General features: G+C 36.1%; 2 protein-coding genes across 2 annotated transcripts; both read left to right on the forward strand.

Moving 5' to 3' along the window:
• The first annotated feature begins 5878 nt into the window (after window positions 1–5878).
• On the forward strand, window positions 5879–6178 carry LOC131023400 (uncharacterized). Its single transcript, XM_057952941.1, has one exon. It carries the CDS (start codon window positions 5879–5881, stop codon window positions 6176–6178), a length of 300 nt encoding a protein of 99 aa, XP_057808924.1.
• Window positions 6179–10989: 4811 nt separating this feature from the next.
• LOC131021497 (2-oxoglutarate-Fe(II) type oxidoreductase hxnY-like) lies at window positions 10990–16810 on the forward strand. Its single transcript, XM_057950706.1, has 11 exons — window positions 10990–11145; window positions 11536–11731; window positions 11829–11927; window positions 12138–12189; window positions 13599–13720; window positions 13806–13906; window positions 13985–14043; window positions 14458–14514; window positions 14946–14991; window positions 15637–15716; window positions 16358–16810. The coding sequence occupies exons 1-11, from the start codon at window positions 11023–11025 to the stop codon at window positions 16434–16436; spliced, it is 1014 nt and encodes a 337-aa protein (XP_057806689.1). The 5' UTR covers window positions 10990–11022; the 3' UTR covers window positions 16437–16810.
• The last annotated feature ends 474 nt before the right edge of the window (window positions 16811–17284 follow it).

Raw genomic sequence — 17284 nt, forward strand, 5'->3', positions numbered from 1 at the left:
AGGGCTGCTCATGTTTTGGCGAATTTTGCTGTGTCTATTTCTGGTGTAATGATCTGAAAGTCGAGTTTCCTTGCTTGGCTCTCGGATATTGCTTGCCGTGATTTAATATAAATTCTATGTTTTTCCTTTAAAAAAATAATGTTAATGCATTTTTTACAATTATCAATACGTTATTGCACTAGCATAATTTGTGCATTATTCATGATAATTTATTAATAACTTATTGTATTATAAAAAATTAATTATATATAGCTTATATTGTTGATATCATATTTATATTAATATAGGATTAAGTAGCAAAAACATTCATAATATTTACAGCGAAAAATAACTAATCATCATTATATAATACGATTTCGGATTTTAAGCCTCCCTTTATTTTAGGTCCTATGTGGCTTCGTGAGAGATTTTTATTTCTAATATTTGCAGTTCTAGAGCTTGTAGCTTAATAATATACCGCTTACGTGGCAATATAATTCCATATGTAATATTTTATTTTAGGGGGGTGTATTAGTTCAAGATTTATCTAGATTTTAAAAGTCTATAGAATTCACACGGATTCTTCATGATTTTGAATGAATTCTTGGTTGGATTTTTAATGAATTAACAATAATTTGACGTGATATTTTCGGACTTCAAATCCACAAACCCAGCGAGCGCGGGGATTGAACGAGCGATAGACGGGCACCCAGCGACCGCTGGACCCTAGCGGTCACTGGATACCCAGCGAGCAACTGTTTGAATTGAATTTTTATTTTCAATTTCTGAAATGGGATTAGTCGTTATGTGATTTGGCGTTCATTAATTTGCTGGAGCATTAAAGTTGAAGAAACAGTGGCGCAGGAGCAAGATTCAATAAAGTTATTCTACTTTGTGCAGACTTTTGTTGTATTAATAGCCATCAAATGTTTGTCTTCTTGCGCAGGAGTAGTACTTAAGAAACAAATCAAGTAATAAAGTTTAACAACACTCAAGCCAGCGAGCGCTGGATTGCTGCATGTTACACCCAGCGAGCGCTGGGTGTCCAGCGAGTGCTGGCTTCTTCAGCCGCGTTCGCTGGTACCCAGCTAGCGCTGAAAACTCTCAAGATTTGAATTCTCGTGGTTCGAGCTCGGATTTGTTCATGTGTATTTTTTGAATGAAATCCATGGAAATCAGTCCAATGTTAAAATCCATAGATTTTTAAATACACTCAAATTTTCATAGACTTTTAAAAGTCTTGAATGAATACACCAAGATTTTTATAGACTTTTAAAAGTCTTGAACGAATACACCCAGATTTTCATAGACTTTTAAAAGTCTTGAACGAATACACCCAGATTTTAAAAGTCTGCAGAAATCTATTAAAATCCTGAACGAATACACCCCCCTTAATCTTCAAAACACAAAAGAAATAATTTCTCACTCCTAATTCCCAAATTTCATTTCCCCTTCGCAATCTTTTCTGCCTTTCCACACACCACACCGACTCTCTCTTCCCCCACCGTCTCTTTATTTCCCCACAGCTCCGATCTACCCCTCTCACCGCTGTGATATGCCCTGAGTCGTCGAATTTTCTAGATTTTAGGCTATATGTTCTATTTTCTTTCCTATTTATATCAACATATTAAAGCATGGACTGCAAACATCGTTGAGTTTATTAAAGTGGAGAAAAAGTTGTTGAGTATATTGGGAATGATGAAAAAGTATTTTAATTAGCATTGAAAGTGGTGAAAATGTGAAAAGTAAAGGTAATGAGATATTTATAGCACATTGTTTTTGAAGTGCATTTCGTATTTTTCAAATATATATTTCCCTAAGTCATAGGGTGGATGAAAGTCCTCTTTAATATACTTTTTTATTTTAGTTTGACATGTAAATTTTTTTTTGTTTTGAGGGAAAGTTTGACATGTAATTAAATAGGTCTAAAAATTTATTTAATTATAAATTTTTAGACCTATTTAATTATAAATTTTGACTGTCATGTTAACACTTATTTTATTGAAAAATATTCATATTTTATAAATATATTATGAAATAATTTCACAACTTTTTCTCTTATAAATTATGACATTAAATGATTTTCATTAAATTTCGACGGATTACACACTAGTTTTTATAATAAATATTACTTAAATATTAAAATTAAACCTGAAAAATTCATGTGATGAAATATGAATAGTTTTTTTTTAAGATCCGGTGTTTCTAAGGTGGTCGCGTGGGGTCGTCAAGACTAGAGTAGAGACACACTCATTTTCCCTTCAACAAGTTTTCTTTGTCAATAATTTACTAGTAATGGACCCAAGTCAAACTTGACGCTCTTCCTTTCTGAAATGCTGATAGTGGAGAGGCTGAGGCTGACTAAATAAGTAAATACGTGTGTGTGTTCGTTTTATGTCCTTCCACAGATCTATGTATAGATGTAATTTTTAAAATTTCAAACATAGACATTAATTAATGGGGACATCCAAAGAATGAGAGTTTTCGATTTAGGGTTTAATAAACATCGTTCTTCTTTCTCAAATTAAAAATTTGAAATAACTGGACTGTTAATTTTAAATATTCAAAGAAATAGATAGTTTAATGCAAATATATCCAAACAAGACATTATTAATTAATTTTGTTGTTCTCGTAGAAACAAGAGAAAGAAGCACATTGTATGCGACCATTTAATTAAGCTATAGATAATTTTTCTTTGGCAAATGATTGAGTAACATTTTTTTGGGCTTAGATTTATAATTTTTAAATGACTTGAAAAATACGGCAATTACAACACGGTACCATGTTTTATGTCTTTTATAATTACAATATTTTTAATTGAGTAAAATTTTGGAATAGCCAAAATGAATCATAAAACACAAATTATGGCCACTCATTGAAAAAACATAAATTTTGGCCATTTTTATAGTTTTGGGACGTTTTTGCCCTTAATTGGGCGGACTGGGCAGGGTCAGGAGCGCGGGTCGCGTGCCGGGTAGGGTCAGGCACGCGGGTCGGGTTAGGCACTTATGGCACTATTAGTGCCATAAGTGCCAACGAATTTTTTTTTTACTCCCCCTGCCCTGTCTATCCCCCCAGACCCCCGACCCCACCCACCCCACCCACCCCCAAGCCAAAAAAAAAAAAAATACTCCCCCTAGCTAGATAAAAATAAATCAAATTTTACTTTTGTTATTTTATTTTATGGCACTAATAGTGCCATAAGTGCCAACGAAAATTCAAAATAAAACAAAGTAAAATGGTCTTTTATGGCACTATTTAGTGCCACAAGTGCCAACGGAAATTCAAAATAAAAATAAGTAAAATTGTCATTTTGGCACTTATGGCACTAATAGTGCCACGTACAGCACAAATACAGAAACAACATCATTTAAACCCTAAATGGAACATCTAAACCCTAAATGGATAATCTAAACCCTAAATGGAACATCTAAACCCCAAATGGATAATCTAAACCCTAAATGGAATATCTAAACCCTAGGGGGAAGTGTGCACTTATGGCACTTATGGCACTAATAGTGCCATAAGTGCCATACGTGCAGCACAAATACAGATCGGATCAGATCTGTCGATGGCTGAAAGCCTGAAATCGAAGGAGGCAGAGATCAGATCTGCCGATGGAGGAGGCGGCGCAACGATCAGATCAGATCCACATCCAAACCCTAGATCCCGGCTACAAGTCCGTCAATTTCGTCGGTTCACTAAGGCTCGGACCCAACAGCCAGCCCAAGAGAATCAAAACCACCCAACTTTTGAAGAACCCTAGAAGATCGTCTCTCTAATATGTCAATCTCCTCGCCATCAGAGTCGGGAGAAAGGTCGTCGCAATTCCTCCCTCTGCCTTCGCCTTCGATCCCAACACCGGTGCCGGCACCGTTTTCGATTCAGGTAATTAATTGTGATTTTTAGTTAGAGAGAGAGAGAGAGGTCGGAGAATAGATCTGATTGAATTTTCGGTTGCTTTGACTGGCACGGTGTTCACGATCCTGGTGAAGCCGGCGTACGTGGCGGTGAGGGACGAGGTGGCCGGCAGTTGTGGCTGACGGCGGTGCTCTCCACCGGGGAAGAAGGGGGCGGCATCAGTCTTGGTGTGTGTTGTGTGTTGAGAGAGAGAGGGGGGGAAGATGAGAGAGAGAGGGAGGAAGATGAGGAAAAGCTGGATCCGACGGGTCAAAGAAAATTGAGTTGGATCTGCTAAGTTAAAAGGGTAGATTAGGCATGACACATAAAAGATGGCAAAATATTGTGATTTTTCATTTTGTGGCCAAAATTTGATGAGTTTTCATCTTCAATAGGGTTATCCGGCCCTATTGTTTCTTTTTAATTTCTTTCAGCAACGACTGTCCAATGTACATATGCACTAGAAAGGCATGTTTTACTTATAGAATGACATGGTTTTATTATTGAAAATTTGAGAATGTTACATATAATTATGAACAATTAAAAAGTGATGTTGCAACATGATGTAAAAGTTATAAGCTCGGAAATATATTATGTTATTTTCAGTAATATCATCAACCTTTCATGTTTGGGGTGCCATCGTATTAAAATGAAATTCTGTATCTCACAATTTTTTACTATGTTTCACTATTATACTTCATCTGTCTCAACTTTTATAAAAGTGTGCATTTTTTGTCATTTTGATACGCTCATAAAAATATGTATTTTTTATTTTTGAATATTATCCCACTAGAAACCCTTTATCTTTTACTATCACTTTATCAATTTATTCACAACTTTACTATATATGGTCCCACCATAAATCCTTCATTTTTTATTTCAACGCTACAAATAGAGTAGGTTTCTTCCTCCACTCACAAATGACTCACTTAATATTTAGTATTAAAATTCGTGCGACCAAAAGTGATGCACACTCCTGTGGAACAAAGAGAGTATCTATTAATTATTTTAATAATACATTTTATAAAAATAATTTTTTTTATATTACTATGAATCAATACTTAACTTTTATTTCAAAAAATCAAAGTTTAAATATTATATACCTTAATATCAAATTTATTAATTAACTCTAATAATAAATTATTAACTAATTAAAATAAAATTAAATGATAAATATAATTATATACTCTAAGGACTCGTTTGGTATGTGGTATGGAATAAGCTGTGATATTTTAACTATGATGTCTTTTACTATATGTCATATTAATATCATGTTTTGGTAGAATGCATTAAAATATATGAAAAAATATAATATATTATTTGACATTAAAATTAATGATAATTATAATTAAGATTCGTATTACGAATACCACCTCCGCGGGTGATATATAGAATCACTCAAATCAGTATAATATTTTTGAATTTTTGATTTATAAAGGATCGTGTGCTTCGTATTACTTCTTATTGAATAAAATATTAGAGTATTGTAGGTATATTACGCCTTAATAACCCGTACTAATCGAGCCCTAAGCAAATGGAATAAACTCTAACTAATACATATATATAAAATGAAAATAAAGCACACATGCGACACTGAAATATATATTAAATAAATTAAGAAAAGATGAAAATAAATTAAAAAAAAACTAGATACCAAATATACAGCATCATAGTGAGTTCCGGAAAGTAACTCCAAATGGGAATTGGGAAATAGATAATGGGTTTTCACACTAGAGGGACCACCAATATAGAATGAAATTGAATGGGACAACTAAAACATTCTCCTCGTGCTATAGATATATAGATATACATTGTTTTTTTAACAAGCTAGCATCATCACTTTTAGCTTTTCGCTATTGCCTCGACGCTTCCATATATATATAAAAAGGGGCCGAGCATAAGCTACTCTATAAATAACAAGAAACCAGAGAATCTCATAAGCATAGCTAATTACTTCAATTCTCTGACAATACATATTTGATATTAATTGGTAATTGGAATGGATGAAATGTTCGACCTCGACTTAGCTTTATCAATGCCAGAAGAGGATTCAGCAACAGAGTGGAATAAATACAACCTTGAAGCTCAGTTTAGGGTGGAAGCTGCCCGGCACATGGTGGAGGAGATGCCGACGACGGCAGGCGGCGGCGGCGAATGCACAGTGTGCATGGAGGGCTTTGGGTCAGGCGGCGGCAGGGAAGTCCCCTGCGGCCATGTTTTCCATGAAAGCTGCATTTTTCGGTGGCTCTCCATCCATAATTCATGCCCTTTGTGCCGCCGCGATGTCTCCGCCTCTTAAAATCATATCATTTCTTAATTTGTTTTTTTATTTCTTGTAATTCCATCATTATTGATACAAGTAAAGTAAGGAAATGATTCTTTGCAATGAATTGATATGAAAAGCTACGGTCTAGGTCTCAAGTTATTCATTTGTTCGCCATGTCAAATGGAGTATATTTTTCACCAGAAAAAATTGCAATTTCCTAGAGTTCAAGATAATGATTCAATTTGACTGGTTTTAACTATCTATAGCTATATCTAATCCATCATGCATCCCGCGGTAATATTTATTTGATCCAAAATTTATATCATCACAACAGACAATCATAAATTATAAGATTAATTAGTTATACTTTATAGTCTAAATTTTGATTCGTGGTGATTTGTATCTGACATTAAAAAGAATGCTAAGAGCAACCGCAATGGGGCTCATTTTCAGGGATCGAGCCCCCCAATTGCGCGCCTCCCTCCATTGATGAGCCCTGGGTTCTCGCGCCCGGCTCTCCCTAGTGCACCGAGCTCACAGCCTGCGCGTCACTACACTGCCCAATTAAAATACTTCGGACAATAAAAAAAATAAAAAATTAAAAGTCAACGGTTGGCTCTTCCATTGTGGAGGTGGGCTAAAAAATGGTGGGGACCACATTTATGAGCCCACTCTTAACTCTCCATTGTTGATGCTCTAAAATGCACTAAACTTTGCTTCGGTGTTCCCTATGTAGTCCGAGAGAATTTTCAATGATGGGAAAGTATGGATCGGCGGACTTTGACAACTTTTGTCCAATAACCATCCATAACACGGGAATGAGATTTAGTGTACCACACTTTATGTTTCATTTTGTGTTTCACTTTCAATTTTATTTATTTTCTTATATATTTTCTCCTCAATTTTAATTTTGTATGTTTTAATTTAATTTTGTGATTATTAACTAGGATTTATTCCATCAATATAGGGTGTATAATTATTTTTTATCATTTAATTTCACTTTTATTAGCTAATAATAGATGATAAATTCAAAGCCATGGTGGAGTACTTTAAAAAAAATTGAAATAAAAATTAAATATAATTCATAGTATTATAATATATTTTATTTTTATAAAAATTATTTTTAAAATAATAAACATAAGGGTTAATTACGTAAAAAATCATGAACTTTGGGTCGATTTCCAAGTTTGCCATGAACTTTTTTTTTTATCAAATTTTCCCTGAACTTAACCAACTGATCAATTTTGCCATGGTTTTCAAAAATCCCCAAATTGAGTGCTGACATAGCACTTTTCAGTGACCTGAAATATGGCATGGCGCCGCCGGACGAGAACCAAAACGACGTCGTTTAGTTGGGCGTAAAACGACGTCGTTTTACCTCAAATTCTAGCCCCCATCTTCTCCTCTCTGAACTCCGGCGAAGAGCCGCCCACTGGACTGCATCTGCCCTCAGTTTTGCAGAGCCCTAGTTTCCCAAATCTCTCATTCCTTAATCTCGCCAGAGCGATGAAAGGCGGCGCGAGGTCGGGTAGTGGCGCCGCGCGAAAGGGGGCGCAAACCCTAGTGAGGTGTGAGGTCGGCGGCGCGAGATCTGGGAAAGAAGAAGATTTTTTTAGGGATAAGAAGTCGACGGCGGCGATGGATGTTTGGGAAAGAAGAAGAACGGCGCGAGGTTTGTGGTGGACGGCAGCAATTGAGGTATGGGGAGAAGAAGAATTTCTGGAATGATGCGAGGTCTGCGGTGGACGGCGACAGTGGAGAATTCTGGATTGATGCGAGCCTAAAATTGAAGATGACGAAGGGTTCCAGAGCTGACTAAGCCTTGCCAGAGGCAGCTCTGCCGACTCTGCCCGACTCAGCTCTGCCCCGACTCTACGACTCAGCTCTGCCGACTCAGCTCTGCCAAATCTGCTCTGCTCTGCCACATCAGCTCGGTATTACCACGTACGTGCCACATCAGCTCGGTATAACCACGTACGTGCCACATCAGCTTGGTATTACCACGTAAGCGACACGTTAGCTCGAAGCTTCACCGGAGCAAAAAAGCATGGAAAAATTGTTCAACCCCTTAAGTTTAGGGAATTTTTGATAAAAAAAAAAAAAAAGTTCATGGCAAACTTGGAAATCGGCCCAAAGTTCATGATTTTTCGCGTAATTAACCCTAAATATAAACATGAGATATAGTGACAAACATAAAATTGTGGGACACTGGATCTCATCCCCATAATATATGCCTCTTGTGCCGCCCCATTCTTTCCACTACTTTTGTTTTTCTAAAAGGGTGCGTTTATTTTGATGGATAAATTTATCACTGGAAAAAGATGAATAACAAAAATGTATGCCTTTAAAATGTCTCCTTTCTTTTTCAATATTTGACCAAAAGAGAAGTTCACTATTTTTTCTTCCTTATTTTCACTTCAAAGATGGATAATATTATCCCTCCATTTTTTGGTGGATAATATTATCCATCTTTGAAGTGAAAATAAGGAAGAAAAAATGGTGAATTTCTCTTTTGTGTCAAATGTTGGAAAAAAAGAAGACATTTAAAGACATAAATTTTTATTATCCTTCCTTTTCCAATGATAAATTTACCATCAAAGTAAACTCACCCAAAGGGGTTATTGCCGAAAAATACTCGTAGTTTGCTAATTTTCTTATTTATAAAGTGACCTTAAAATTTGGCCATAAAATACACTAATTTTAAATTTAATCACAATTTTAACATAATTTGAATTTGTGAGAAATAAAAACCTATGTGACAATTAAGTCCTACAAAATAAAATCCTACATGAAAACAGAGTCTTTAAGCTTCAAAATTTCTGTCGACTCTGTCTGGTGAAGACGGTGGCGCTGCTGCTAGTGGAGTCTCCTCTATCGCCGAAAAACAAGAGTGGATGTAGAGGTGGTGATTTGGGAATTTAAGGCTCCGATTTACGGCGGCCCTTCTGCCGTTCAAAATCAAAGCAAGAGAGGGGCGGCCTTTCGGTGAGAAAGAAGAAAAGTCGAGGGGCGCGTAGACTCAACTGGTCTTCGCCGGAGTTCGCGGAAAGGGAGGCTGAGCCTGGGGTTTCAGGTGGTGGCTCTCACTACTGTCGTGTTGCCCAGTCAAAACAGATGAGAGGGGCTCTGCCGATTTGAACGTGTGAGGGGTTAGGCGAGAAATGAGAGATAGCAAGGGAGGTCTGGCGTCGGTCGACGTCTATTCTTGTCTGTGGAGAGAGCGGCGCCGCTGCGGTTTGTGTGTGTACATTTTGAATCTAGGAAAAAACAGAGAAAACAAGGGGGAGAGAGAGAGAGGAAAGTCGGTGGCTCCTGGCAGTGAGCGGTCAGAATCAGAGAGAGAGGAGAAGCGTGGGCTGTTGTCCATCGGCGTGCGACGTCAGGCGGCAACTGGCGACGTGAGGACAGAGATAGGGAGGCTGATGGCGAAGAACTTCAGAGAGGGAGAGACGAGAGATGAGGAAGGGAGAGAGATAACGAAGGGAGAGGCTGAGACTGCCGCCTTCGGGGACGGCACCACCGTCGAGCCGGCGGTGGCAAAAGCGCTAAGAGAGAAGAGGTGGGCGGCGGTGTGTGTGTGTGTGTGTGTTGTGGTCATGCCGCATAGGTTTTAAAAAAAAAAGTAATATATGACACATAGATTTTTATTTCTCACAAATTCAAATTATGTTAAAATTGAGATTAAATTTAAAATTGGTGTATTTTCTGGTCAAATTTTAAGATCATGTTATAAATCAAAAAATTATCAAACTATGAGTATTTTCCAACAATAACCCATTTTTAAAATATGATCTTGTTCAGTGTTGGTTATACTCAAATATATATTACTTCCCTCCGTCCCTGAAATAAGTTCATCTTTTTCATTTTTAGGACGTCCCCCAAATAAGTTCATCTTTCTTTCGTTCCATTTTTGGACAACTACCCCACCACTAATAATACTTTATTTATTCTTACTTTTCACTTTTTCACCACTCTCCACTACTAATTATAACACCTTTTTCACATTTTCACCACCCTCAATACTAGTATAATATATTTTTCTCCACTATCAATACACTTTATCATTTTTTCTTAAAGCACGTGCCGTCCCCAAAGAGGAACTTATTTTGGGGACGGATGGAGTATCATTATGTAGATAATTTCAACAGTATTTTTGGATATTCTTTCAGAAATAAGCACGCTATCTATTTTTGTTCTTATCGATCTATTACATCGAGAAGTACAATCATGTGCGAATTTTTTAAAGCATATTTTCATATATACTTTACACAACTCTTATATATGGATATATTCAACATCAGATCTCCAGAATTCTTGAACTATTATTGGTGTGTTGTTATACCCTATTATCTTCATTAGAGTTCCATTCAATATATAATTCTTATTAGTGTTCCCCTATTTAAGACGAATGAGGTGAATGTACTTTTATTCTACTTTTTTGTATTAACACTATCCCTATAAATATTACTCCATCCATTCACCAAAAATAATCCTAAAGGTGGACAACACGAGTTTTAATAAAAATAGTTATTGTATTTTTTTAACTTTGGGGGAGGGAAAGTGGTGGGGTTTGAACCCTGGATTGGATCTCACTGTTCATAGATAGGAGTTCGCACCGCTTGATGTTCCTTTTAGGAACAAAATAATTATTGTATTACCAGTGGAGATAGAAGGTCCACTATGTGATAGATAGTTTCTAAAAATTAAAAAAAGACTAATTTTTGTGGACATCCCCGCAAAAATGGATTTTTTTTTTTTTAATAGAGGGAGTAAAAAATATTGGTAATTTTTATGGTGATCGTGCGTGCGTATGCACGGGAGGGAGGACGTCACCCTACAAGTTATATAATGATGGTTAAATAAACGACTCCACTTCAATGATGGCAGAGAGAATCAAAGAAAAGGAAACACAGATTCCAGAATCTGCTAACATATCACTACTGAATTGTATTGATCTCTCCAGTCCAGATGTTCAATCATCCGTCTCCCTCCTTAAACAGGCAACTACCTCTCCACTTCTGCTTCTATACCTTTCAACATTAATTGGTAACTGGGATTCTCGTTTATTTAGGGTTTAGAGTTTACTGAATGGTTTATTAGTGTGCCGGAGTTTTCCCAAGGAAACAAGTATGTTAATTTTCAAGTACAGTGTAGATTCACGAAAGACAAGTATGTTAACTTATAAGCTCTTGAGAGATTACAATCCTATAAGCTGTTGAAACATCTTATAATTTGTTGGAGCTTATAAGCTCTCTAAAATAAGCTTAGCCAAACACCCTCGAAGTCCTTTAAATTACTTGTGGTGTGTTTATTTAAGGAGACTTATGTTGAATGGATATTTTTTTGTGCTACTTCTCTTCTGAATCATCAACTTATTCTGTGAACTATAGGCATGCTTAGATTCTGGGTTCTTCTATTTGATCAATCATGGAATTGGTGAGGAATTCATGGATGAGGTATTCTATCAAAGCAAAAGATTTTTCAATTTGCCCATGGAGGAAAAAATGAAGCTTCTAAAGAACGAGAAAACTCGAGGCTATACTCCATTGTTTGATGAAAACTTGGACCCTGCTAATCAAATACATGGTTAGGTCACTATTGTATCTCCAACCACATGATACAGCTTCAAAGAATTTAACTGTTCCTACTGAGTTAAACGATGAACTATATGGGCACATTTCAGGGGACTATAAGGAGGGATATTACATAGGTATTGAAGCATTTGAAGATCAGTCTGATGCACAGAAACCATTTTACGGCTCAAACAGGTGGCCATCTGAAGGTAACTTCTAGAAAGATTTTATCTTATGAAGAGTAACTAGTTTGAGCTGCACTTTTTGCATGCTGAATGCCTGTTGTCCTTGTGTCTAATGCCCAGGGGTGCATATGGTGCTCAGTTGGCATCTTAGTTTTGCAGCAACTAGCAAGTCGAAATCAAATTTGATTATTGTGAATGTCCTCTAACTTAATAAACTTTTGGGATCACTGACAGATATTTTACCCGGATGGAGGAAAACTATGGAGAAATATCACCAAGGGGCACTGTAAGTTTCATCTTGCCATTTGTGTAATAATCATCAGTTCTAGACACAAATGTATCCATGACATTCAATACTGCATATTTTTTCCCTTGTTAGTGGATGCTAAATCATTATGTACAGTAGCATCTCCAGAGTGTAACTACTAAAATGAGAAACAGTAGAAAAACATTGGCTAGTTTATCAAAGACACCTGCTGAATTCTGGATATGCAGGGCAGAAAGATTATATATTCCATGACATTTATTTATTCCGGGAAGAAGGATTTAGTGATGTTTATGAGAGTTTGTCATGTACTAGTCTGCTACTACACGGAGATAGTAGTCCCTGAATATTATTTGGACCATTAACTATATGCTATTCATCATCCATGTCCCACTTTGCTCGCTTCTGGTTTTCATTCCAAAACTTATTCTTGTGGCCAGCAGATTACAGACCCCCCCCCACCATTTTAGGCGTATTGCCATTTTTTAGTTTTAGGAACAGATTGCTTTACTTAACAGGAATGACCGAATGAGAAATACGATCCTGCTACAATGCTTTTTAGCAAGTCAAGTAAAAGAAATTACAAACAGTGGTGGATTAAATTTTTTAACTGAGATTTTATATTCTTTTCTATTAAGTATCCCTTATTCATCTCAATGAACTCTCCTCGCCTAAAAGCTAGTTTCAGAGAGGTTCATTTGATACTCATTTTGTTAAGAGTACTCATGTCTCAGTTAGAGATTTTTGTTGCAGGGCATACTGCTACAAATTTATCTACCATTTGAACTAATAGCTTAGGAGCTATGCAAATCACTGTTATGGGCAAGATAATGGGTGATATGTATCATGATTTTGACATAATAAGCAAGTATTCTTGTCCAGTTAATGACATGTTAGGGACAAAGCTGATACACAAAGGGTGCACTGTGTAGCCGCGCAGGCTTATTTACGTCCCTTGGATGATTTGTTTTCCTTAACTTATCTGTTATTGTTGGGTTCAGGCTCCTGCATCGGCTAAAACAAGTTGTTTCTCTGTTTGTGGAGCACCTATCTATTATTTTGACTCTCAGAAATTGGCAGTGTACACTTGGAGCATGAGATTCTCTCATGTCTTCTTTCTGTTTGATCATTCAATTCGGTTCCAGAAATCTTCTTTCATATTTGAGCTTCTCTTTCACTATATCGCATGTCATAAGGAAAGGAGCCTCTGGTCTTCCAAAAGCTTGTATTTCATGTAAAAAACACTGCACTCATTCATGCATTGCACATTTAATGTCTTCTAGCTTCTCCAAATGCTGACCCTCTTAGCGTTCCACAACCTTTTGCATTTCCTATAAATCATTAGGGAGTGTATCCATCTCTTTATATTTTCAATTGCCACCTACCTAGTAGTTTAAATTTGTTCAGTTTCATTTTTTGGATATCAATAGAGAGGTAGCAAGATCCGTTTCGCGACTGATAGCCCTTGCGCTAGGGCTAGATTTCAACTTTTTCGATCAACCTGAAATGCTTGAAAACCCTATTGCATCTTTGAGGCTGCTACATTATGATGGTAAGGATTATTGAGATTCAAGTGGCATGTCATAGGCTCATAGCTGATCTTTGTAGAGAGTATAACAGTGTTCATTATGATGTAGGTCAAACTTCTGATCCCGCCAACGGAATTTTTGGAGCTGGTGCACATTCTGATTATGGTTTAGTTACCCTTTTGGCTACAGATGATAACTATGGTCTTCAGGTATGTGTAACATAGGATATTCATGACTTGTTTGTTCACCATTTTCTCAGATGATCTGGAAGTTAGCAATATTTACAGATATGTAAAGACAAAGATGCTAAGCCTCAGATCTGGGAGTACATACCACCGTTAAAAGGGTGAGACTTTATAAAGTATATTTTGTCCCTGGCAGAATTTTATGCCCACTCATCTAAAACTGTTTTCCATCTTTGATTATCAGTGCCTAATTCGCCTTATATGGTTAGGAACATTCAATTTTATGTTTTCATGAAATCTAATACTAGTGGGCACTAAATTATAAAGATGCTTTCTCATTCCTCTAAACATAGCCAGCTTTTATTGTCGAAACCATTAGATAACATTAATAGTAAATTACTACTACTTTAAGTCAATAATCTACCTTTTTTGTTTAGAATTGACTTATAATTGATCAAGTCAGTGTTATATATCTCTCTAATACGTAAAATACAGACAACTGAGAAATATAAATGCACCTTCTTTTGAATCCAATTCAAGCATTATAACCATGCCTGTCATTTTATCTGGTGTAGGGCATTTATAGTTAATCTAGGTGATATGCTGGAGCGCTGGAGCAACTGCTTTTTCAGGTAGTCTTACAATCACATACTGATACAAGTATGATAACTGGTCTATTTTAATACCCTAAGGGGCGTTTACTTTGAGTTATAGCATAGATTGATGAAAATAATCCAAGTTAATCTACCAATTACTTTGATGGATTGATTAATTGTGCACTTGTTTGACCATCTTATCCTTCAAATACTCAATCCTATGTTTTATCAATCTATCATATCACTCAAAGTAAACACCCCCAAAGAGTTTTTTAGAAATTAGACATGGATCCTATTTTCAATTTCATGGAGTTCTTCCTCAATTTTTAATGTTCTGTGACTTCTGTCTCTTTTTATAGAAAGTTGCACCATTACATCTGGTTTGTGTCCACCCACAGAAGCAGTATACTGCGATTTTGTTTAGCATTAACTGTCAAATAATGTTGATATGCATATGTAATGTACAGATCCACGCTGCATCGAGTATTGGGCAATGGCCAAGAAAGATATTCAGTAAGACTTTTTAATTATTGTGATGTCCTTTGAGGGATTTCCATCTTGTCCTGCACAACATCTTTGTTTAATCTAGTAGTTTTCATTTCTTTCATTGAATGATGAACCATCTGTGTAAAGGGAAGAAGATATACATGACCCTGACTGAAAGGAGAGAAATATGTTTTGTTAAGCTGAGTCACAGTTGAGGGTTTGTTAGTGTTAATGGTCATAACAAGAGATGGGAGGGGCTAATTTCAAAGTATTTTTAGAAATCAACATAAGCTCAATTACCTACAATCTGCATAGTATCACTGCTAGGGATCAGACAGCAAAAAATTTAGCTACTGAACTGAAACCTAGAACAATGGGTTTATTTCCTCAGTCAGTATCAGTTTGACAAAAAAGCAAAACATGGGCGCCGCTTTTTTATTTGTCTTCTTACCTCTTCAGTAATGAAATATACGACTTGAACCAAAGAAGCTTCTTTTTATGGAATGGTGTAAGTTGTCTCTCTATGTAGGCCAAGGTTTTTTGTAGGATAAAAGGACTATTCTTGTAATCTTTTGATGGTGATATAACCTGTCCTGTTATCAATATGCATGTTGATCTTTGTATGGTCTCATCTGAACATGGGAAGGCTGACTCTTGTTTTTCCATTGGCAGATAGCATTTTTTGTCGAGCCTAGTCATGACTGCATTGTTGAATGTCTGCCAACGTGCCAATCAGAGAAGAATCCTCCAAAGTGAGTTTAATTGATAATCACTTGCTCTTAATACTCTCTAGAAATTGCTCTTTATTTGCTTCACACATCGGATACTGGATTTAAATTTCACATCATGCTGAGAAAGAAATTTGTCTCTCGTATGCTAATGAGGCATTTGGTCATTATATTGTGTGGAACAAGATAGCATAACGTCTAGCATCTAATTACTTGCATGTACTTATATTTTAGTGAATATTTGTTACTAATACTATTTTATTTTGGGGTAATTGCGCCTAAATACACTTTAACTTTTTCCAAATTTTGTTTTTGCACGTGAACTAAAAATTATGCCTCCAAATACACGGACTTTCAATTGTTCCGATTTTTCACACCGTTGTCAATTTTCGGCAATTTAATGTTATTGTTGCTCCAACTACATCGTTTAAGATGTTGGCTATTTAAGTTATGTAGACATTTCAGACATCCACCTTAGCATTAATTGGGGGGCAATTGACAACCGTGTGAAAAATCAGAATAATTGAATGTTCGTATATTTGAAGGCATAGTGTTCAGCTCATGTGCAAAATCAGAATTTGCGGAAATTTAGTGTATTTGGCGTAATTACTCTTATTATTTTTTGTGGTTCTTATTTATTGTGCAATGTCATGATGCACTTTTAGGTTCCTTCCAATCAAATGCGAAGATTACCTTCTACAGAAGTATAAAGATACTCATGCCGACCTCAGTTCCTACAAATGATATTTATACATACAAAATCTAATGCTTAGGAAAAGCTACTGATGTTGAAGGCCAAGGGAGATTCCATGAACATACCTATGATCAAATCTTTCGCTTTCAGTTCTTCTACTTAGTTCTATATACGAATTTATACATTCTTGGAGATGTTATACGAATCTATACCAAGCTGCTATACGTGTGTGTGTGTGTGAATATAGGATGAAGTAGAACCATCTTTTGGCATAAATGGTGAAGCTTCTATTGCTAGCTTGTTAAATTGAAGTGTGTACAGCTCTCACCATGCTTACCAAGTCACCCTCTGCAAGTCAATGCAGTGGTGTTGCCAAACCTAAATGTAGATCTATTTCTTTATTTTACAAAATTTGATTTGTCTATTATATTTCTATTTTAAGTGCATTTAACTTTACATTTATCTCAAAATTAATAATTACTTTAAAATTATGAGGAATGAGCAAGAGTCAAGTAGGAAATGAAGGAAAAAAAATGAAGGTTTTAAAGGGTGAAATTTTGATTATCCCTCATTTTCCCATGATAAATTTACAACAAAAGAGAACGCACTTTAAGAATAATAACAAAAAAATACAAGCATCAAATTATATTATATTATTAAATTGAGGTTTATTATAAAAGAAAAGAAAAATATCCCATGAAAGCACAAAGACGCAGACTAAGGGCACGAAACTCGAAAGGAAATCGTAAAACAAAAAATACCAAACAAAAACATCTCAGAACCGAAATTCAGGATAATCATCAATTTCATCCGACCAACGTCCATGTCATTGCCTGCATACTGGGACTATTGCTAAGGTCGACCACAAAATCCCTCGGCTTGTAACTCATTTCTTCCG

Source organism: Salvia miltiorrhiza, chromosome 4 (genome assembly GCF_028751815.1).
Source record: "Salvia miltiorrhiza cultivar Shanhuang (shh) chromosome 4, IMPLAD_Smil_shh, whole genome shotgun sequence".
Classification (NCBI taxonomy): domain Eukaryota; kingdom Viridiplantae; phylum Streptophyta; class Magnoliopsida; order Lamiales; family Lamiaceae; genus Salvia; species Salvia miltiorrhiza.

Coding starts and splice junctions, on each gene's coding strand:
- LOC131023400 (XM_057952941.1), top strand. CDS start 5,879: ATGGATGAAATGTTCGACCTCGACTTAGCTTTATCAATGCCAGAAGAG.
- LOC131021497 (XM_057950706.1), top strand. CDS start 11,023: ATGATGGCAGAGAGAATCAAAGAAAAGGAAACACAGATTCCAGAATCT. Junction 11,928..12,137: donor AAACAGGTGGCCATCTGAAG/GTAACTTCTAGA, acceptor GATCACTGACAG/ATATTTTACCCGGATGGAGG. Junction 12,190..13,598: donor AAATATCACCAAGGGGCACT/GTAAGTTTCATC, acceptor GGATATCAATAG/AGAGGTAGCAAGATCCGTTT.